This window comes from Budorcas taxicolor, chromosome X (assembly GCF_023091745.1).
Source record: "Budorcas taxicolor isolate Tak-1 chromosome X, Takin1.1, whole genome shotgun sequence".
NCBI classification, from domain to species: domain Eukaryota; kingdom Metazoa; phylum Chordata; class Mammalia; order Artiodactyla; family Bovidae; genus Budorcas; species Budorcas taxicolor.
In genome coordinates, this window is record NC_068935.1 from 111,526,218 (window position 1) to 111,551,329 (window position 25,112).

The window sequence follows — 25,112 nt, forward strand, 5'->3', positions numbered from 1 at the left end:
GTGACGTTGAGTCATCTCACATAATCAAGAGAATGAATACTTCATAACTTAATAGAAAACTATTGCATGCTCTTAAGTAAATATGTTGAAAATAAAATAGAGATCAAGGAACAAAATAAACACTTATGAAAACACTTCCAGAGTTACTTATGCTAATAACACATTGAATAAAACTTCTAGAAACCAAAAGTTAGTCATTGAAATAAAAAATAACAATTATGTATTTTAAACACCTGATTAAACAAACATGAAGATAAAATTAGTCATTATGGGAAAATTATACCACATGACGATTGAAAATATGAAAATGATTGAGAGAATAGAATAAGCTTTATATCTAATTACAAAAGGCAATGACACAGAGAATATGTGGGAGACAATAGTTTAGGAAAAATGGACAAAATTTCCAGATCTTAATACATGAGACCAGAAATTGAATAACTACATTGGTGCCTCAACCAGAGTGTATTAAAATAAATCTATGGAAGCATAGAGAATATAAAATACCTTGAAAAAGAGACAGGGTACATACATACATGAGCAGGAATGGCTTATTTAATTGAAGATTCTGATGATCAGTAAAAAAAAAAAAAAATCTTCAAATTACTATTGTATTACTGTTGCAAAATAAACACTAGGCTACTTTTATAAAGTGTATTCCACTCATGTTAGAGCTGATACTGTATAATACCTCTTATGCTTGGAAAAAGAAGATGTAAGATTTTATTCTGTACCTCTCATTACCTATACAACTTGGACTGAATATTGGAGCCTCAGGATGAAGTTAATAACTGCTTTCTTATAGAATTAAGAGAGATAATCAACCACCAGAAATGTTTTAAGTTCTAAAATATTTGTATTAATGTCACTAGTTTTATGGACAGTATGTACAAGTGTTGGTGTCCGGCTTTCACACAGCTAGGTGTCCTGACAAACCAAAAGCCAAAATGTAAGTTGCTCAGAGTTGGTAGTGTCCTATGTACCTAACAGGAGCAAGCACAAACACATTCTAATTTGATACATTCTAATATGATACTGCTTAAATCTAGACTTTAAATAACTCCCATAGATAACGTTCTGAGTATATGTGTGTAGAATTAAAATGACAATTCACATGATGTAAAAAGCAGTGGAATCCAACTCTTAAAGACAGAAGATAAAAAAGGTAGAGAGTGAGAAGTTCAAATATAGAAGGAAAGAATGGAGTAAAAGTATAAAAAGGTTTTGAAGTGATAACTGTTTAGGATTTTCCAAAAGTATTGCAAGTTCCTAGAGTCAGATTGAAAGTAAGTAAATATCAAATAGTGAAATGACCCAATTTTGTTCTGTTTTATGGCTGAGTAATATTTCATTGTGTGTATGTACCGCATCTTTTATTGATTTATCTGTCAATGGACATCTAGGCTGCTTCCATGTCCTGGCCATTGTAAATAGTGCAGCAGTGAACATGGGGTGCTTATATCTTTTTGAATTATGGTTTTCTTCAGGTATATGCCCGGGAGTGGAATTGGTGGGTCATGTGGTAGTTCTAGTTTTAGTTTTGCAAGGGACCTCTATACTGTTCTCCATAGTGGTTGTATCAATTTAAATTCCCACCAAAAAGTAGGAGGATTCTCTTTTCTCCACAGCCTCTCCAGCATTTATTGTTTGTAGACTTTCTGATGATGGCCATTCTGACTGGTGGGAGGTGATACCTCATTGTAGTTTTGATTTGCATTTCTCTAATAATGAGCAATGGTGAGCATCTTTTCATATGATTTTTGGATGTCTCTACTGGGTCATCTGTAGTGATATGGATGGACTCTATGTCCTAGAGTTATTTATCATTTCAGTCTGTATAACCTAGAGTCTATCACACAGAGTGAAGTAAGTCAGAAAGAGAAAAACAAATATCATATATATATATATGGAATCTAGACAGATGGTACAGATGAGCCTGTGTTCAGGGTAGGAATAGAGATGCAGACTTGGAGAATGGACATGTGGGCACATAGTGGGAAGAGGGGGGTGAGACCAACTGGGAGCGTAGGGTTGACATATATAGACTACTCTGTACAAAACAGAGTGGGAAGCTGCTATGTGGCACAGGGAGCTCAACTCAGTGGTCTGTGTTGACCTAGAGGGGCAGGCTCAGGGCAGTGGGGTGGGAGGGAGATAAAAGAGGGAGGGGATATATGTATTCATATTGCTGATGCACTTCATTGGATAGCAGAAACTAACACAAGACTGTAAAGCCATCATACTCCAATAAAGAATCATTGCATTGGGAAAATTAAATATAACTGTATGTTATCAGAGTGAAACTGATAAATTCCAAAGCCAAGGAGAGAACTTTAAAGGCAGCCGAACAGATAGATTACCTGGAAAGTAATGCCACATGTAATGACAGCTGATTTTGGATAAATTATAAAAGCCAGAAGGTGATAGAATGATGTTTTTAAAAATGACGAAAGGAAAACCTAGAAGTGTATACTCATAGGAACTTTATCCTTTGAGAGTAACATTAAAATAAAGATCTTTTCAGACAAACAAAAGCTGAGAGATAGCCAATGCGAGAGTCTCACTGAGGATCCTCAGTTTTTCTTTTTCTGTTTTTAGAATTAGTCACTGTTAATGTTTATTCAGTTATCAATCTATACATCATGCTGAAATAATTTTATATCCTGAATTTTCACTAAACATTATATGTCTTTTCCTATGTTAGTAAAAAAGAAATTCTGGATACATTTTTAAAGCCTATATAATATTCCACAGCAGGTATGCACCTCAGGGTTGCTTTTTAACCAGAAGGAGAATGACCCTAGATGGATGATTCATGATGCAAGGAAGAATGATGAGCAAGGAAAATGTCAAACCAGTATAAAAACCTGAAGAAATAGTTGCTGTATATAAAATTGTCTAAAGTACAGAACTGGACTAAAACACTAGGCATCAATGACACAAAGTATGGAAGGAAATTGCTTGTTTACCTCCTACTTTTCAGGATGTTCTTTCTCTTCCGTAATGTTGAATTATCTCAGTGCTCAATCTTTGGACATTTTCCATCTATACTCCCTTGTGTTGCTTTTATTCATCCAATCCCATGACTTTAGTGCAAGGTTATAATTTCATGACCACATTTTTATAAACAGACCACTCTTTTCCCCTGATCTATAATGGCAACATAACCCTTTCAAAGTTCTGGGTTAAAAAAAAAAATTCTAACCTCGCTTTCCTTTACCTATTTTTAACACAATAAACAGAGATATTACTTGAAAATATAAATCAGGTGAGCTTTTTCTGATGAAAATGCCCTGATGGATTCTCATCTATTTTAGTATAAAATCCAAAATCCTTACATGAGTTTTACTGGATTGATGAGCTTGCCCCCTATTAGCTCTCCAGAGTTATCCCTTAGCATTTGATCTCTATTCCTATGCTCAACCTACTTTGACCTCTTCACTCTTTCTTGAACATGCCAGCATACCCCCTTTACACTGTGTGTTCCCTAAGCCTAAGACTCTGATCCCCCAGATATCTATACGGTCACCTCCCTCTGCCTTCAAGTCTTTGCTCAAAAGTGTCCTCAGTGACGAATTTCATCGACCCCTTCCCCACTGACTATTCTCCGTAAAATGTACTACCAGGAAAGTTATAAATATTTTCACTTTTTATATCCATCTCTCTTCATAGAGTGGAAGCTCCAAAAATGAAGGAATTTCCTTTTTTTTCCTTTTGCTTCTTTGTCCTCAGAACCAAAAGTAGTGACTAGCCGGGTTGGGGGGTGGGTGGGAGGTAGGTTCAAGAGAGAGGGGATATATGTATACTTATAGCTGATTCACATTGTTGTACAGCAGAAACTAACTCAACATTGTAAAGCAATTATCCTCCAGTTAAAACAAAAATCCCCAAAAAAGTAATGACCAGCAAGTGGTAGGTACATAATATATATTTGTTGAATGAATGCTTTATTGATGAATAAAATCATTGTAAGGTCCTCTTAATGCTTAGAAAGAGACCATGCAAAATTCATTGTGCATGTTAATAATTTTAGAGAAACCATTAACCTGAGAAAAATAGAGTATAAAATTTTTGAAGTAGAGAAAAAAAGAAATGAATAAGCTATCAAAATAATCCAAACAAGAACTGAGGCTTAAGAACACTAGTAGAATTGACCAAGGAAAGTAAGCCACTACATTAACATAGGACTTTGTCATTTCTAGCTCTCTCCAGGCCAAGGCCATTACAGTATATGAAATAAGATGTCAGTTGCAAGTTAATATTCTTGTAAGTTTAAACAAATTCACTGTTCTGTGACTAAGATTTATATAAAATAGTACCTCAGAAATATTACCTCAAGTGATCGACTTTAAATAACACAATAAATTAAAAATATTAATATAAATGTGTTAAGCTAGACTCATGGCTTATGTTAATATGCACACTTATTGCATAGTTAGGTTATAGCTATGGTAGGTACATAATTTTATATGCTATTCATCTTCTAAATTAGAGTTTCAGTAAAGTACTATAATCACAATTCAATTTGGTGTCAAATATATACATAAGCTTTAAAATAACATTCCCTTTCTTATAGTAATATACTGTATCAAATTTTTCTATTAAGTGGAAATTTAGCACAGTCTTCAGGAAATATTATTGATGGTAAATATCTTAATAATGATAGATTTATCATAAATGTTAAATATAAAATTGAGTCTGATTTACTGGTATATATAGTTTATTATGTGCTTTTATTAGAAAATTAGAGTAACTATACCTTATTCTATACCATATTTTGCTAAAATTAATATCCTTTTTCATGAAATGACAGTGTTTGAAACATGATTACATTTGATAACTGTTTTGGAGCAGTTTATTACTTATAATTTTGAATGAAAACATTAAGCAAATCTTATCTCTTATTAATCTAATGGGAATAAGTATGAATATCAGTTATTTTGTTGTGCAATAGCAGATTTTCTGAGGGCAGTTGAGGCATGCCAAGACTAGAGTTTTACAAAAAGTATCTCTAATCCTGATAACAACCTCAACAGACTAAAATTTCTAAAGCAACGTTTCTGAGTTCTTATAAAATTAAGAGCAAGGATTCCAACATCAAAATAGTTATTAAATTACCATAAAGATTTGTTGATGTTGTCTTTTCTTAGATGAGATATTGTTCTATGATGTTGGTTTCTTCCTTTTTTATTTACTTTTTAATGAGAACCTCCTAAAATGCTAAGGGTGCAGGGAAATTGGAATTCCACACACTTACAAGGGATCTATAAAGAAACTTATATTTTATTTTGGATATATTGAATTGGTATTTCTTTAATTCAGTAAACATTTATCCAGTGCCTCCTATATGCCAGACAACACAAAACGTGAAAGAACATTGATGAATCCATAGCAGTTATACAGAAGATATGATACTTGATAAGTATAACTCATACAATGAAGAGAGAAAAAGTGCAAGAATGTATACACAGCAATTTGACCTCCGTTTGGAACATAACAATAAAAAGTGTAATTTTCTCCAATCTAAATTTGCTTTCAAAATATGGAACACCAGCTGGAAGGGAGCTCAGATGGCTTCTGCACTGGGGTTGGCAATACCCTTCTAAGCATGCCTGGAACAACTGGTTAAAATAATTAAATCATTTGCACCATCTGTGAATCATTCTGATTCTTTGGTGATTACTTAAGACTCTCATTGTATAGAACAGATTCTTAGAACAGATGAAAAAAATAATTCAAGTGTATAGTTTTCCTAACTTTGATTTTCATTAAATAATTTTTTAAATAAAGTTAATGGCAACCCACTCCAGTACTCTTGCCTGGAAAATCCCATGGATGGAGGAGCCTAGTAGGTTGCAGTCCATGAGGTCACCAAGAGTCGGACATGACTGAGCAACTTCACTTTGACTTTTCACTTTCATGCATTGGAGAAGGAAATGGCAACCCACTCCAGTGTTCTTGCCTGGAGAATCCCAGGGACGGGGGAGCCTGGTGGGCTGCCGTCTATGGGGTCGCACAGAGTCGGACACGACTGAAGCAACTTAGCAGCAGCATATTGTCTTCAGATTTGCTCAATTATCAGACATTTCTTTTGCCTTTTTGTTATGAGCCAGTGGCTTTTGAAACTTAAAGTGTGTTTGAAATTCAGTTTTAGTCTTATTAATACAAATGCACTTATTCACAGAGACTTCACTTCCAACATAATTTTGTTTAAAAATTCAATACTCTCTACCCTTTTATTTCTTTAATCTCTGAGTGTAATACTCAATAGCTAATAACTAATAGAGAACTAAATGAAAGTTTAAGCTGATTGCATTCTTAAATTTAGTATCATATATTATAATCATCAAGAATTTAACTTTTTATTTCTTATTGGAGTATAGTTGATTAACAATGTTGTGATAGTTTCAGGTGTACAGCAAAATGATACAATGAGAGATATACATGTATCTATACTTTTTCAAAGTTTTATTTTTTTTCCATTTACGTTGTTACATAACAACAGGGAGCAGAATTCCCTGTGCTGTACAGTAGATCCTTGTTGGGTCTCCATTTTAGATATAACAGTATGTGCATGTTATGCTGACGAATCCATGGATAAAAGGTGCACGGCTAAAATGAAAAGAGTACTTACCTGTGCAAATTTAATATGTTTAGATTAATTCATACCTTACAGGCATTATTAGATGGATAGCAGTACATGGACCTTATTGCCAAGATCAATCAGTTGAGAAGTTTTCCAGGAGATCTATGCAACTAGTTTTCCATAATAGTTACTACATTTGTGTCTAACAGAATATCTGAGTGGCAAAATATAAATAAATGAATTATTTAAGAAGTATAGTAACCTATAATGCTTATAACTCTCTTTTTGATCTATACAAAATTATAATTCTGTTCTGTGATTAATATCAAGACTATTACAAATATACATGAAACATGAATAAAATCATTCACACTCTATTTTTGTAGCTGCATATATGAATACACTTCACTACTTCCTGAATGGAAAATTTTTTTTGGAAATCTCGGCCCTTTCATATATCGGCTTCTCTAGTGGACAACAGCTTAGTTAATGTACTGCCACAAAGATCTCTTCTTCAAACTTTCCAGAATGCCTTCCACTTCAGTCTTTGCAATTCTACTTCCTTTTTTTGGGGACTTTCTGGATCTTTGCCTGATGGTCTCCTGTTGTCTTTCAGGATGTAGAACAAATGCGTCCTTCAGCATCCTGTGTGATAAATTCATAGCATTCCCTTCATCCCCTCCATCATGTTCTCCAACATTAGCCCGATTGTTTCCTCTATAGCACTTACCACAATTTGAAAATATGTTGTTTGCTTATTTGTTTATTATCTGTTTCTACCATTAGAATGTAGGCTCCATGAGGGGAAAGACTCTCTTTCTTACTAAATACCATTTTCCCAACATAGAGACTCTACAACAGAGTAGGTGTGCAATATGGTGAGTAAATGAATAGATAGATGGATAGGTAACATCTTCTTCTGGAATTCCATCTAGTTCAGACTTATTCATTCTACATTCTTATGGAGGCGCTGCCTCAGTCTCCTAGCATCTGAATGTTTTCAATTGGTCCTTATAAAAGGGAAAAGAATAAGAGCAAAAGTGTTGCACTTTTCATAGAACTAAATTTGTACAATGATTGTTCTGAACGTATAGCTTTCTACAGTTTGTCATGAGAGGAGGCAGCATTAAAATGCCCTTTCTTTCATCTTTCTTTTTTTCTTTTTTGTTTTATTACAATGTTTTTTTTACTATGCAAATAAAGGTGAGAACTTTGTGAGGTTCCTTGACATTTTTGGTAGTATTTTATTGACCCATGAAATACAAAGGCTGCTGCTGCTAAGTCGCGTCAGTCGTGTCTGACTCTGTGCGACCCCATAGACGGAAGCCCACCAGGCTCCTCTGTCCCTGGGATTCTCCAGGCAAGAACACTGGAGTGGGTTGCCATTTCCTTCTCTGAATACAAAGGCTGGCAACCATCAATTTGGAGAAACTTATTCACGTGAAGAGCCAAGTTTCTGTTGGTTGCTTGAAGTTTTGAGAATGAGGAAAGTAAAGCTCTAAAAATCAGTGACTGTCTCCCATTTTATGACCTTCTAGGCAATGAATATTGGCCCACAAGCATTATCTCCTGGAATGAGATTCTGAAATTTCTTTTGTTCTATGTGAGAAGCAAATTCAAGAACAAATATGCAAAAAGAGTGTAGTTAGGGTATTGCAATATATCACCTTACATATTTTTAATATGTGCACTGACATATAATAAATATGGAAATATTAGTTGCTCAGTCGTGTCTGACTCTTTGCAACCCTATGGACTGTAGCTGACCAGGCTCCTCTGTCCATGGTATTTCCCAGGCAAGAATACTGAAGTGGGTAGCCATTCCCTTCTTCAGGGATCTTCCTAACCCAGAGATCGAAGCCAAGTCTCTGGCAATGCAGACAGATTCTTTACTGTCTGAGCCACCAGTACCAAAACAGTATTTACGCTTTTTTATAAATATTTTCATCTTCTGGCTTTAAATCCTTCTTTTGTTTCAAAAATATGTAGATCCCATAAGAGCACCATTTGCTTTACCACAGAAATGTTACCTTTCCTGTGCTTCATCAAAATTGCAAACTGAAACCATGAGGATTCTAATTATAAGAGATACACTAATTTTGCCTCCTTAGGCTCACGTCTCTTATAGTCTTCATTTCCAAATAAAGAGCCATAACAGAGATGTTTGTAATTTGCACAATGTCTTTATATTCCTGATTTTAGTTAAGTCTTATACTTGAAAATTTGATTTGGATACAAAAAGTCAGCAAATTAAATCAATATTCTTAAAAGTTTGGAGGAGCAAAAAATTAATGTAGTTTTTTTTAATTTGGCAAAACACTTTATTGCAGTTAACGCTTTATTGCAGTTGCTCTCTTACAAAGGGTTTTAAGAAATAGAAGGTATGTTAAGACTTCAATTAATTATCCTCTTAAAGTATATGATCTAAAACGAATTTTAATGTGATTGTGTGAATATGGTTTCTTAGAATTAAAGCTTGAAAATGTGCCGGGCAGAAGTTCAATTTTATATTAGAATTCTTGCTATGGGAAAATACAATGATAATTATTTTCTGGAACACTGAGAGAGAACAAGTTATTTCAGGAAAAACTATCTTGATTGCAAGGTGAAGCACATTAAACCCAAGGTGTCATTAAACTCACAAAACCCTAAGAATTGAACATAGCCTTTGGTAAGGGAAAAAAGTGGTTTTGTTCAGCGACTATCATTTTTTAAAGTGATTTATGACTTGGCAAAGTATATTGTTTTAGAAAAATAATATTAAACATAATAGTTTCTATACATACAGCAGCACCTAATTTTTACAGAGGTCAGATGGACAGCAGTATGGTTTACCTATAACACAGCTAAGAGTCAGAAAAAGAGTAGAACAAAAGCCCTCTGGATTTTCTAGATTGATTTGATAAAGTTCATGAAGTCCACAGCTTCCCTATATTTCCTTACGAGAGGACTATTCAGGTTCTTTTCAGAAAGTTTTTCAATTTCACTGATTGTAGAGATAATTCTCCTAAGCGTATTATCTTGCTTTTCTGCCCTGAGTAGAAGCCAGAAAGAAAAGGAAAAGGAATAAATGACAAAAGTATGATATAATAACTACAGCTTGAAAGTGAGTCGAAAAAAGAGCCTGCAGAGAGTGATATAGGGAGACATGACCTTGATAAACTCTTTCGTATGGGGCAACATAAATGAGAGAAAGAGAAAGAGGGAGAGTGAATGATATATTATTTATATTTAATATTATATGATTTATAATAAGCCTGGATAATTTAATTGTTTTAGCAATTTATTCATAAGTGAAATTAAGTTAAAAATGATTAATCTCTCATCAACTAAATGTAAAATTGTTTAACACATAGTGGCATATGACATATTAGCTTCCTAAATCCTAAAATACCATTGCCAGCTAATTTATACATCTATCTAAATATCTATTACCTATGCTGTGTGCATGTGCAGTATACATATAACTATATATATTTCCGTGTATATGTATAGATATATGTGCCTACATTATAAATATTTGCACATGTGTTTGCTTTGTAAAATATGTTTTGCCTTTTAAAAAATGCCTACTGAATTCATTAAGATGGTAATTTTTATAGTTTACTCTCCAACTTTCAGTCAGGTTCAAAACGTTTTCTATTCTGTAACCCCCCAGTTTTTATTACAGATATACAAAGCAATTGGCAATATTTAAAATAGGAATAGAATGTGGGGTAATTATCAAACTTAAGTAATCTGGAATCAGGTCATATAATTTTGTAAATAGTATTATTATATCTCAAGGTAATAGTGCCTTTTCAGATTAAGGGCATTTATATAAAGGTAGTCTCATAAGTTGGGCTTCCCTGGGACTCAGCAGTAAAGAATCCACCTGCAATGCAGGAGCTACAGGAGACGTGGCTTTGATCCCTTGGTGAGGAAGATCCCCTGGAGGAGGGCATGGCAACCCATTCCAGTATTCTTGCCTGGAAAATCCCCATGGACAAAGGAGCCTGGTGGGCTGTGGTCCATAGCGTTGTAAAGAGTCAGACATGACTGAAGTGATTTAGCACAAATGCATGGTGTCATAAGTCAGGCCAAAGAAATAGGAAACCTTTTTTACTTAACAAAAGCAATTTAGAATGCATGGGAAGCATTGAGGTAGGCATTTCAAATTTTCAAAAAAAAAAAAAATCTGCCATAATTCTGATGTTGCTAAGTATCTGCTTTGTCTCAAGTATTTTTCTCATTGGTTATTTCAATTTTAATTAGTTGTTTGAAATTGAACTCAAGATCAGTAAAATTAGATGTTATATAGGAGCACAATTTTCTATTTATCTTAAGGTTCCTCATTCATCTTTAGGAACCTCAAGCACCTAAAAATAATTGTCTTTTCTCCATGTGCAGATTCGGCCTCCAGTCATTTCAAGGCCCCTTCAGTCAATTAGGTGTTCAGTGAAGACCATTAATGTTGTCTTAGGTGATAATGTGAAATTCTCTCAAAATGCATTCATCCTGCTTTCTTAGGCATTTTATCTTGGTCGGTGCTTCCATACAGTTCAGTCATTTGATAGTATTATATGCTTTCCTACAGTTTTGATGAAATTGAAAAAATGTTACTCAAAACTTGTTATATGGTCAAGCCAATTAGAAGGGGCCATAGTCATAAACAGATTACATATAGATTTTATTTACCACTACAAGCTCTTTTTGCTTTTACTGTTAAACACTAGTTCAAAGTTATTTCAAATGTAATACAATATTAGTTTAACAGTTCAATCAATATAAAAGGATATTAAAAAATATTAGTATTCTTCATTTCTCCCTCCTGCCAATTTCACTCCCTCTGAAGTAAGAAATGTATATAATTTAGTGTTATCATTCATATTGTATTCTATGCTTCTTAACCATAGTAGTATAAATAGATATGCTTTCCCTCTTTATAAAAATATTGCTTCAGTCTGTATATGATTTTTAAATTTAACAATATCTTTCATGGACATTTTTCCAGTAAATACATGGGTATCTGATACATCCTTTTTAATAGCCTTAGGAGATAAACCAAAATTTGTTCTATCATTTCTCTATGTTTCTGGATTGTCATCAGAGGAGATGTCCTGTAAAATCTCTATTTTTTATCCTTTTAAAGTTTCCTTTGTGGAACTTTTAAAAGTGTCCTTCCTTTTTTAATGTCCTTGTGGTATAAAAGAAGAATATAGTTTTTCATTTTTTTACAAAATATGGACTAAATATAGGTTCTTGATTGAAAAAAATCTCATATTTTTTTTAATTTGTTTGATTTTGGGTTTTTTAATCCAAAAATTCTGAACGAGCTGTATGGAAGCTACCATTTATAGCTGTGATTTCATCACATTCTCCTTTTATTTATAGTAATTTTTACCCTATGTAAAATGAAGTCAAATATTTGGGTATAACAATTAATGATTGGGTTTGTTTGTTTGTTTTTGGTAAAAAGAAAGATCTGACTTATTACAGTGCTAATCTTGGACCCATTTGCCCTGGAACTATATTTCATTTGACATTACCATTTTGACTCTAACTTTTGTAAATTATTTCCATGATATAACATCATGTATCATTACATTATATGCTATTGAGACTTTATTTTTTAATGATTCTCATGAACAGCTTGTAGATGAGTTGTATATATTAAACCACCGACAGTATTCATCTTTTAATGGGAAAGTTTAACCAGCTTCATTATTGTTACAATAATTCTTATAGCCATATAGTTGTACACATTCCTTCTTTCATAATTTATGGTTGTTATTTGCTCTTATCCTTTGTTTGTACTTTTGTAATTCACTACCCTTATTGAACACTACTGCATGCCTCCATGTACTACAGATAATTTTGAAGTTAAGATTCTTAGGACCACTCCATAAGTGGAAGAGAATAAAAGAAAGTGGGCTCACAGTTCAGCATGAGGGTCGTTGTTGTTGTTCAGTCACTCAGTCATGTCTGATTCTTTTCGCCCCCATGGACTGCAGCACACCAGGCTTCCCTGTCCTTCACTGTCTCCTGGAACTTGTTCAAACTCATGTCCATCAAGTCAGTGATGCCATCCAACCATCTCATCCTTTGTTGTCTCCTTCTCCTCCTGCCTTCAATCTTTCCCAGCATCAGGTTCTTTTCCAGGCCAAAGGTATTGGAGCTTCAGCTTCAGCATCAGTCCTTCCAATGAATTTTCAGGGTTGATTTCCTTTAGGACTGACTGGTTTGACAACCTCATAGTCCAAGCAACTCAGGTGTCTTCTCTAACACCACAGTTTGAAATGAAGCAAAAGTGGCTAGCACTGTTTTGGATTATTAGAGACATTCATGGAATCTCTTTCCCTGAAGGTGGAAAGCTTTTCCTACCTGTGATGTCTTGATGTTCTAATAGGGGGAAGTAGACTGGATGTCTAACCTTTTTTTATTCCCATCATTTCAGTTCAGTTCAGTCACTCAGCCGTGTCTGACTCTTTGCGACCCCATGAATTGCAGCACGCCAGGCCTCCCTGTCCATCACCAACTCCCGGAGTTCACTCAGACTCACGTCCAAGTCAGTGATGCCATCCAGCCATCTCATACTCTGTCGCTCCCTTCTCCTCCTGCCCCCAATCCCTCCCAGCATCAGAGTCTTTTCCAATGAGTCAACTTTTCGCATGAGGAGGCCAAAGTACTGGAGTTTTAGCCTCAGCATCATTCCCTCCAAAGAAATCCCAGGGCTGATCTTCAGAATGGACTGGTTGGATCTCCTTGCAGTCCAAGGGACTCTCAAGAGTCTTCTCCAACACCACAGTTCAAAAGCATCAATTCTTCGGTGCTCAGCTTTCTTCACAGTCCAATTCTCACATCCATACATGACCACTGGAAAACTCATAGCCTTGACTAGACAGACCTTTGTTGGCAAAGTGATGTCTCTGCTTTTCAATATGCCGTCTAGGTTGGTCATAACTTTTCTTCCAAGGAGTAAGCGTCTTTTAATTTCATGGCTGCAGTCACCATCTGCAGTGATTTTGGAGCCCCCCAAAATAAAGTCTGACACTGTTTCCACTGTTTCCCCATTTATTCCCCATGAAGTGATGGGACCAGATGCCATGATCTTTGTTTTCTGAATGTTGAGCTTTAGGCCAACTTTTTCACTCTTCTCTTTCACTTTCGCCAAGAGGCTTTTTAGCTCCTCTTCACTTTCTGCCATAAGGGTGGTGTCATCTGCATATCTGAGGTTATTGAGATTTCTCCCGGCAATCTTCATTCCAGCTTGTACTTCTTCCAGCCCAGCGTTTCTCATGATGTATTCTACATAGAAGTTAAATAAGTAGGGTGACAATATACAGCCTTGATGTACTCCTTTTCGTATTTGGAACCAGTCTGTTGTTCCATGTCCAGTTCTAACTGTTGCTTCCTGACCTGCATATACGTTTCTCAAGAGGCAGGTCATGTGGTCTGGTATTTCCATCTCTTGAAGAATTTTCCACAGTTTGTTGTGATCCACACAGTCAAAGGCTTTGGCATAGTCAATAAAGCAGAAATAGATTTCTTTTTGGAACTCTCTTGCTTTTTCGATGATCCAGCGGATGTTGGCAATTTGATCTCTGGTTCCTCTGCCTTTTCTAAAACCAGCTTGAACATCTGGAAGGTCATGGTTCACGTATTGCTGAAGCCTAGCTTGGAGAATTTTGAGCATTACTTGGACTTCCCTGGTTGCTCAGACAGTAAAGCGCCTATCTACAATGCGGGAGACCTGGGTTCAATCCCCAGGTCGGGAAGATCCCCTGGAGAAGGGAATGGCAATCCCCTCCAGTACTATTGCCTGGAGAATCCCATGAACAGAGGAGTCTGGTAGGCTACAGTCCATGGGGTCGCAAAGAGTCGGACATGACTGAGCCACTTCACTTTCTTTCTTTCACTTTTACTAGCTTGTGAGATGAGTGCAATTGTGTGGTAGTTTGAGCATTCTTTGGCATTGCCTTTCTTTGGGATTGGAATGAAAACTGACCTTTTCCAGTCCTGTGGCCACTGCTGAGTTTTCCAAATTTGCTGGCATATTGAGTGTAGCGCTTTCACAGCATCATCTTTCAGGATTTGAAATAGCTCAACTGGAATTCCATCACCTCCACTAGCTTTGTTCTTCCTGATGCTTCCTAAGGCCCACTGACTTCACATTCCAGGATGTCTGGCTGTAGGTGAGTGATCACATCATCGTGATTATCTTGGTCGTGAAGATCTTTTTTGTACAGTTCTTCTGTGTATTCTTCCTACCTCTTCTTAATATCTTCTGCTTCTGTTAGGTCCATACCATTTAGATTGATGGTAAAATTTCCGTTCCCTCTTTTTTTTGGTCTGGATTCATCATTTTATTTTCACATTGATAATTGTCTCTGACATTTTCCTATTTTTAATAAATTTAAACTTATAATTCTGTAGTTTTACACTAAAATTAAATGAGAACATTACTCTCCCCACCTATATGATTTGTTCAACAACTCCTCATTCTTTTCAAGCCAAGATAAAATCCTTTAAAAACAAAAACTTTGTAATTTAGTCTTTAACTACTTTTTTTTCCTCATAGCATCCAGTTCAAGAAGGCATATTATCACTCAAATTACAATTAAACTACCACCATTCCATTGAATTTAATCAAGCACTTCACAGAATTTTCTCTTTGTGCTCTTTCTTTACTTCTTCCTGTTTGTAAATCTTTACTATACTTTATTTTTCATTTGGTTGATATACCTGAAAAATTTTCTCATACAAATTTATAAAGATGTATATATCCTTTTAATACTTAAATTTTCAAAATTGTCTTTCTTTTGTTGTCAAAGTGATGGATTCGTTGGATAATAATAGCATTCTTGAATCTCCCTCCTCCTCTTTTAATAGTCTCTATGTTGTGGACCACTGTCTCCCCATTTCCACTGTCCTCTAACTTTCGCTGCCTTCTAACTTCCATTGTTGCCACTGAGAAATACAATGTTGGTCCACGTTTATATATATCAATATATATGTGTGTGTGTGTGTGTGTGTGTATACAATACACTTAAATTTATACATATACTTAAATTGTCCTCTTTGTCTCTAACTCTGTAAAGTATCCCCCACCCTATCCCTCAGAATTCGAACTTTTCACTAGGATATTACCAGTGTTTCTAAATATGTATCTTTTTTTTTTTTATTCTTTTACCCTTCTTAGTACATGAGCAACACTTTTAACTTTTGTAAATCAGTAATATTTTTAGCTCATGGAAGTTTTTAAAAATTATTTAAATTATTATTTCTCTTCCATCTCTTTTTTCATACTGATATTTATATACTTTCCATGTGGGATGTTCTTATTCTGTCCTCCAAGTCTCTTATCTTTACACTTATGATTATAGTGTCTTTCCATTCTTCTGTATGCTGTGAAATACTTCCTGTGGTTGATCACTTAGAAACCATTTGTTTAGCAGTTACTATTGTATTTCCAAAAACACCTATTGATTTCTTTTTTAAAACCAGGTATCAGGCCTTCTGTATTTTAGTGTAATATTTTTAATGCTTCTCCCCCCCTTTTTTTTTTAAATCAGATCTCTCTTCCATTTTTTCTAGTATATTTCCTGCATGGACTCAGCTTTGTTTCCCTTCTTGAATCCCTGTACCTCTTGAAATGGCCTGTGTTCTTTTCCTCGTGCTTAAAAGAGTATAAAAGCTGTTAGCATAAATGTAAGTCAGGTTTGAGAGACATACTATATAGTGTTGATTGAGAAGCAGCAAAAATAATGGCAGTAGTTTTTTGTTTTTTTTTTTTTTAATCTGGTGAACAATGAGTTAACAAGCCAGAACCTCCCAGAATAATCATGTGGGGGAAAGCATCTTGATCTCTAAAACAAGAAGCGGTGGTTAAAGCTGCCCTCAGCAAGTAGTACAGCTACTGCCCTATAATGCCTGTATGAAACAAACCAACGGGCACTTACTCCTTCCTGGGCCAAATAGATCTTAAATTATCTTCCACAAATGACCCCATAGACACATCTGGAAATCACCAAATCCATAGTTTCATCCCAGACTGTGCCAGAGATCACATAGCTTTCAATAATTGTTCATTATCTTTCTCTCTCCACCTACACCTCTTTTTCTGTTATTTGAGTCTGGATACATATATTCTAGATTCTAGTAGTTCATCATGGTTATTTGCAGGTCAAATCTACTTAGGTGTGAGGGAGACAGAAAACGTGTATATGAAGTCATTTTCCTGTTACCTCGATGTTTACATTTTGTTTGTATACACACACACATATATACACATACAATGAATAAATTAATAAGCTCAGCAGGTAAATCATGGATGTATAATTTGTATACTCTATAATTGTTTTCATAAAGTAACTTCATCAGAGTTGGTGAGGCTACTTAGAGATTGAGGCTATTCTATATGAAAACCATATATGTTAGCAGTTCAGTAAAATCAATCTGCTGTAGTAGAATGGCAAATTGGGTTTTTAGTGTTTGACACCTTAAATTATATTTACTAGTCAGTCTCCATCACCTTCATGAGGAAAACTATCAATTTCGATAAACTACAAGAAATGTTTTCTGATAGATACAATGCCAGTGTTAAACATTTTTACAAGTAAAGATTTTAGCTTTCGCTTTATTGACTTCCTGTATTATAAAAAATGAATACCATGTTATATTTTAAATTTCATCAGCAAGTAAAATTTTAATTGTATTTCCTTTTAAATAAGTTAGATTTAAATTTGAATTGTCACATGTGACTAAGGACTGCCATATTGAACAGTTATAGGTTTTTTTCTCTATCACATTTCTAATAAACATCATTCAAAAACAGAATTATGGCACGGACATATTCAGGTATAGTTAGTTAGTTGTCACAGTAAATAATATAAACTTAAAAGCTGGCCCGATTTTCTGAGATGCTTGAGAATTACAGCATAGAAATTAATAATAATATGTCTGTTCATAAAATCTACTCCACTTGGAAGATCCACAAGACAATAGAAATTAAATGATACAGTGTAGTGGAGTGACATATATTTGCAGAAGTTAAAGTAATTCCAAACTTATTTTTTCTTGTGTTAATTTTATTTTCACATTAAATTCATTATGTGGATATGTGTGTTCATTATCACATGTGTACATATGAAAAAATTCCTGTGCCGGGTATCCGTAAGCTGGTATTAGGATAGTTTGCTATTAAAAATATTTATGCTAGATATATAAATTATAAGTTTTATGTGGAGACTTTGGAAAAAGTTAGAAAGGAAAAAAATTTCTTGACTGCAAGCCTTCTCACACACTTCCATTGGCTAATAAGCAGTGTGGACCTCTATGATAAAGCACAAATAAATATCTTCTAAAATTATTTGTATAACAGTACCTCAAATAATGGCTTATTTTGTTCACATATGAATTACATTAAAATCTGAGACAGTTGAACCAAGACACATACCTGCAATAGCATTTAGTTTGTATGCATTAAATTGAAAAAATGCTGTATAGTTAAATTAGAAATACCTTTTAAATCTATACAAATGAAGATTACATTATGAAATGAAGAAAATATTCGTGTTTGAATTCTGGGAATTTAAAAATGGAAATTATTCTATGACTGTAGATCTCAGCAGTTGTAGCCAAATATATGTTTTAAAAATTATCTTTTTAAGTTGATAATTTCTTCACTTAATAAATATTCTTGAATACCTACTATAGGCTAGGCTAGATATTATGCATGAGTGTCTGCTGAATTTATTTTATATTGTAAGGTACCTAAGGTATGTAACCTTATCTGTTTAATTATCATGTTATTTTACTGGTGATTTCTCATGAGGTCGGCCATACATGTTGGTGCTGATGTGTTGGTGCTTTCCTTGGTGGGAATAAAAGCCTTTTCTGTCATTTATCTCACAGGGTTCAGTTCAGTTCAGTTCAGTTCAGTTCAGTCCAGTCGCTCAGTCGTGTCCAATTCTTTGTGACCCCATGAATCGCAGCACGCCAGGCCTCCCTGTCCATCACCATCTCCCAGAGTTCACTCAGACTCACGTCCATTGAGTTGGTGATGCCATCCAGCCATCTCATCCTCTGTTGCCCCCTTCTCCTCCTGCACCCAATCGCTCCCAGCATCAGAGTCTTTTCCAAAGAGTCAACTCTTCACATGAGGTGGCCAAAGTACTGGAGTTTCAGCTTTAGCATCATTCCCTCCAAAGAACACCCAGGATTGATCTCCTTCAGAATGGACTGGTTGGATCTCCTTGCAGTCTAAGGGACTCTCAAGAGTCTTCTCCAACACCACAGTTCAAAAGCATCAATTCTTCGGTGCTCAGCTTTCTTCACAGTCCAACTCTCACATCCATACATGACCACTGGAAAAACCATAGCCTTGACTAAATGGACCTTTGTTGGCAAAGTGATGTCTCTGCTTTTGAATATGCTGTCTAGGTTGGTCATAACTTTTCTTCCAAGGAGTAAGCATCTTTTAATTTCATGGCTGCAATCACCATCTGCAGTGATTTTGGAGCCCCCCAAAATAGTCTGACACTGTTTCCACTGTTTCCCCATCTATTCCCCATGAAGTGATGGGACCAGATGCCATGATCTTCATTTTCTGAATGTTAAGCTTTAAGCCAACTTTTTCGCTCTCCTCTTTCACTTTCATCAAGAGGCTTTTTAGTTCCTCTTCACTTTCTGCCATAAGGGTGGTGTCATCTGCATATCTGAGGTTATTGATATTTCTCTCAGCAGTCTTGATTCCAGCTTGTGCTTCTTCCAGCTCAGCGTTTCTCATGATGTACTCCGCATATAAGTGAAATAAGCAGGGTGACAATATACAGCCTTGACGTACTCCTTTTCCTATTTGGAACCAGTCTTCTACCAAGTTACTAATTTATGTTAATGCATTAGAAATCCTTATTAAAATGCAAATATTATCCTGTGAAGGATAACGCTTTAAACAACTATTAGCCGTTAACACATTATCGACATTCAGTTTATCAGTATAATTACATGGTAATTTAGCTTGGCCCTAAGGAATTAAGTAAATCTGATGATGTGGAAGGGAAAAATCAACACAAGGCAGGTCAAAGAACAGGTGCAACCAGACCCTTCACAATGGACACTACATATACCTGGCCTCCTGGAAGTAGGATGTTCTTAAAGACTACTATATCCAGCTCCAACTGACTGTCTCTTTCCCTGCCAGCTTGCCTTACACCAAAAGTTTGTTCTAATTTTAGAAAATGAATATAGATATAAGGAATGAGTTTCTGTAATACTTTATACTAATTATTTTATGTATGTAGTGTGTTTTATTGTTTTTGAACCAAATGAGAGTGTTAGTCGCTCAGTCATGCCCAACTCTTTGTGATCCCATTGACTGTAGCCCACCAGGCTCCTCTGGTCATGGAATTTTCCAGGCAAGAATACTGGAGTGGGTTGCCATTCCCTTCTTCATGGGATCTTCCCAACCCAGGGATCCAACCTTGGTCTCCTGCACTGCAGGAAGATTCTTTAATGTCTGAGCTACCCGGGAAGAAGGGGTAAATTATAAGCTTAATAAAATTTGTTCATGAACTGCTTAAGATCATTCAAAGATTGATCCTCCCCTTTTTTGTGTGACATAGCTTCACATAAGCAGATTTCTTGATAATGCAGTGAAGAGAGATGGAAATCGCCAAGAGAAAATGTTCTCTTGTTGCTATTGTCTTCATCGAGGATCATAACCAACTCACGTGATCTCATTAGACTTACTATTTAAGGTCATTCTGCCCAGTGACTTGATTGAAAGCATGCAAGGCTGAGTCCAGTCAGAATGATAGTATTGCTATGCCATTTATGTGTATCCAAAACTGTGAACTGAAAAGACTAAACCCTTACCTATCTTAGCTGTGTCATATTCTTTTTTTTTTTTTTTTTGTATGCCGTATTATTTGAGTCTTCTTTCTCTAGGTGGATTAATTTTGCCAAATTTGATTATTTGATTTGCCTTTTTAGGGCTATAATTTCTATACATGGTCAAAGAGAAATAAATACAAATAACTCAACTTCCCATATTATTAGAATGAAACTTTTTTTAAGACCTGTGAGACTAGGAGAGAAAGTTACCTGTCTTAAATAACTTAAGTCATTTCCCATTACCATATTATTTATTGCCCATCAGAACCTATGTAAAAACCTGTAAACCATTTGGGGATTTATATACTATTGTATTATTATTTTTAAATAATTTGTAATAATTAAGGATGCTATTTTGAGAAAGACAATAAAATATAAATTAACAGGTTTTCATATGAGAGCACATTTTAAATTATTGATAAATAATCTTGTATTAAAGATTTGGCATATCTTCATTCTTATTAACACTAATGAATTAAAAAAAATAGTGTTCCATCACAGCATTATTTTTTTGTCCAGGTATTTGTCTGTCTTTTGTTAAGCTTTGAATTTGTTGACATATTTTTCTATATACCACATTTATATTAGATATAGGGATATTTTTAAAGAATATATCATAATGATATGGCATATAGTGCATTTTTCTTCTTGAGTTTCTTTGACCTCATAAGTCATAAACGAGCCACTAACCACAACCCATTTGAAACTTTTATATTGAGGATAGAGAAGTCTTTTAAATCATGGAAGAAAGCATTTTGTTTTAAAAACTTAGATATAATGCATCATTTGTTTCAAAACAGGATTGTCTGTATTTTGTGCATGGAATGTGGCCCTTCAGGAATCAAATTTTAAGTAGTACAAAAAAGTGATGAATTTTAGAGAAACAGAAGTTTATTAAAACCTTTATGAGTGATACCTGTGCCTATTTACAGAGCTCAAAATTTGAAACCAGTTTTCATCTCAACTTTAGGTGTTAAAAATTATAACTTTGTCCTATAATAACCCTTTTTAAACTTCAACTGAGCTTCCCATTTGCTAATAAAAATAGGTACTTTAGGGCTTTCTTCCACATCTCTTGATTTTCATTCCGGGAAAATGAGCATAGTGTATTCTTTTGGGTATATATCATTAGAAATGAATGTGAACAGAGGGGAATAAAGTGAATTAGTATGGCTACAGCACTTCCTTGCTAATGATGCATGAATATCTATAATGATATAAGGTGGTAAAGAACATTAACAAAAGCAAGTTGATTTTCAAAAGGTTAGACAGGATTTGTACACATCAGAATTCAGAGGGATATAATTATTCTAGGTAGAGTTAATGAAATTCAAATGAAAAGGCAAAATCTGAATATGAGTGCACGGTTTTGCATAAAGAGAAAATGAACACGATACTTCCAATTACACTGATTTTTTAATAACTGTCTGAAATTTTTATTAAAACCAAACTGAAAGGTATTCAGTATATATAGTTTATTTATTATAGATCTGCATGACTGTGCCAAAAGGAACAATGTATTTTAAGGGATAGATAGTAAACTAAATCCCCAAATACCCAAGTCTCTTAGTTTACTGTTACAATGAATCTCCATTCATTGTATATGAAAATTATGATATATCTCTCTGTATTGAAAATTATTATATCTATTAGAATTTATAATAAATGATAACACTCAAAATGTATAACTGAATTTTCTTGAAAATGAGTTGACAATTTTCCAAATATTCTATTTCTCATAAAAGCTCACAAGATCATCCCTTAGCTCCCGCTCTTCAGCTGATATTCATCACTTAACTTCTCTTGTCTGTGGTGACTAGATACTATGTATGAAGACAATAGGAGGAATGAAATCTTCCAACTCTAGCCCAAAATCCTGTTATTTTAAATCTAAAATTATAAGTGCATTTCAATTATCATTCTGTTGATCAAGAAAGAATAAGCGTCATATATTTGCCCAAGGTACACGCAGGATACCAAACTTTGTAAAAGATACAATTTTGTAATGTCAGCTAATTTGTGTAATTCTATGAATTTGCAGTGTCATAAATAGATGAGCCATCTAAATTAGGATTATTTTGTTTTTGTATTATCTAAGAAATGTGTACGAAAATCCTGGACCTGAGTGATCAAAAAGAAAACATAAATAGACCAGCTTATATTTTTACTCATCCTTGTGCATGCTCAGTCTGGGATCCTAAACTCCATTTAATTACATTACTGCAAAAATGAGGATGGTCTCCTCATAAAGGCTGTTCAGTAACAAGTGACTGTGTTAGCCTGCTTATCGTCAGAACTCTCCCAGAGACCCTGCCACTGGAAACCTTCAGCTGACCACATCGCCAGGCAGATGGCAGTCCATGAACTCAAAGTTATTGGGAAACTACTTTTAATTACAAAATTTGTTCTGCTTGTAGTGTATACAGAGAGCAAAGGTCATTTATCTTTTTGCATTTGTGTGCCATACAGTGTTTATTTCTTGCTCTTATAAAGAATAGAGAAAGAGGCATTTCTGACCAAGTCCAAACAGTCTCTGAGGCCCAAATGTCCCTCTCCTAGCACGTGAATGGCAGGCAGTGAAGCACAGTTGCAGGAAGAGAGGCAGGTTTTCTCTTGGATCTTTGAGTTTTGGGGAATTCTTATTAAAATGTGAATTTCATTCTCAATCCTACTTATCTAGGGCCCTACTTTGCAGTTTAACTTAGCAAGAAACTAGCATCAAAGAGAAGGGCTGATGCTGAGAATTTAGAGGAGAAAGTTGCTTAATAGAAAGCCAGCTACCAACCAAAACCACCTTGTCCCTCTTGTACCTCAAACAAGATTAGGGGAAAAAAGTTTAGAAAAAGTCCCTTGGGTATGAATACCACAGATGTAGAACCTGCCCCCAATCCCCACTGCATCCCACCCCATACTTAGTTTTCCAGTCAAATTAGAATTGCATTAAAAAAAAAAAAGTTGTAAAGATTATTTGTTTCTTGGGGTAAAACTATCCCTCTTGTGACCTTATGACTGTTGGTCTTTCATTCTCTTATCCATGATGCTAATGTGTGCATATCTCTTATTATAAAATGCTCTAATGCTTCTTGAAAGAGAGGGTATGATAATAGATAACCTTGTTACCATATTGCATTGTTTTTATCCACTTTTCAGCCCTCTGTCAGCTATAAACTGGAATTTATGTATGAATTCAGTAAAGGTCTTTTCAATATTAGGAAGCTAAAAGAATTGTTCTTTTGTATATCTATACCAGCACACTGTCCGTGAAGAATCAGTGACGGTGATGACTGAAGATATGCCTTTGGAAATTTCTTATGTGCCTTCTACTTACCTGACTGAGATTACTCACGTCCTACAAGCCCTTTCAGAAGTGGAACAACTTCTCAATGCTCCCGACCTCTGTGCTAAAGATTTTCAAGATCTCTTCAAACAAGAGGAATCTCTGAAGGTAAAACCAAAGCACTTCCATTCAGATTTTTACAAGATCATTACATTGATCATTACTGGACCAGAATATTTGACTTAAATATGTATACTGAAGGCATTTTGAGTTACCATATGGAAATCTTAAAACACTTTGCGAGAGAGTTAGCTTTAGAAATCTGGTGAAGAAAGAGAAGTGTAAATTAAAATAAATGTGTTATTTCTTCCCAAAACGAAGAAACTCACAAAATAATAATGCCTTATATTGAGTTGGCCAAAAAGTTGCTTCATGATTTTCTGTTGCAGCATACAGGAAAACCTGAACGTTGTTTTTCCCCAACCCAAAACTATTGTTTAAGGCAGAAAGGACTCACTAAAACACAAGCCTTGCTAGAGAAACAGTTTATTTCCAACTGATACATTGCTTGTCTTTCTTTTTTCTGTGAACAGGGAAATTAGATGAGATTTTAAATTATAGGGGTTCCCTGATAGCTCAGTTGGCAAAGAATCCGCCTGCAATGCAGGAGACCCTGGTTTGATTCCTCGGTTGGGAAGATCCGCTGGAGAAGGGATAGGCTACCCACTCCAGTATTCTTGGGCTTCTGTTGTGATTCAGCTGGTAAAGAATCTGCCTGCAATGTGGGAGACTTGGGCTCGATCCCTGAGTTGGGAAGATTCCCTGGAAAAGGGAAAGGCTACCCACTCCAGTATTCGAAGGCCTAGAGAATTCCATGGACTCTATAGTCCATTGGGTTGCAAAGAGTGGGACATGACTGAGTGACTTTCACTTTCTTCACTTTAGGGACTTCCCTGGTGGCTCAGATGGTAAAGCGTCTGTCTCCAATGCGAGAGACCCGGGTTCAGTCTCTGGGTTGGGAAGATCCCCTGGAGAAGGAAATGGCAATCCACTCCAGTACTGTTGCCTGGAAAATCCTATGGACAGAGGAGCCTGGAAGGCTACAGTCCATGGGGTCACAAAGAGTTGGACACGACTGAGCGACTTCACTTTCACTTTAAATTATACCTGTTGTATTGGGCTTCCCTGGTGGCTCAGAGGTTAAAGCGTCTGCCTCCAATGTGGGAAACCCGGGTTCAATCCCTGGGTCGGGAAGATCCTCTGGAGAAGGAAAAGGCAATCCACTCCAGTATTCTTGCCTGGAGAGTTCCATGGATGGAGAAGCTTTGCGGGCTATACAGTTCACGGGGTCGCAAAGAGTTGGACACGACTGAG

At 35.4% G+C, this 25,112-nt stretch overlaps 1 protein-coding gene across 1 annotated transcript in view; it reads left to right on the forward strand.

The window, feature by feature from the left end:
* Nucleotides 1–25,112, forward strand: part of DMD (dystrophin) — a 2,235,978-nt gene that overhangs the window by 929,376 nt on the left and 1,281,490 nt on the right. The window contains exon 42 of the mRNA XM_052663429.1: nt 23,712–23,906. Within this exon, the coding sequence (XP_052519389.1) occupies nt 23,712–23,906 (195 nt within the window). The remainder of the gene's footprint in view (nt 1–23,711; nt 23,907–25,112) is intronic.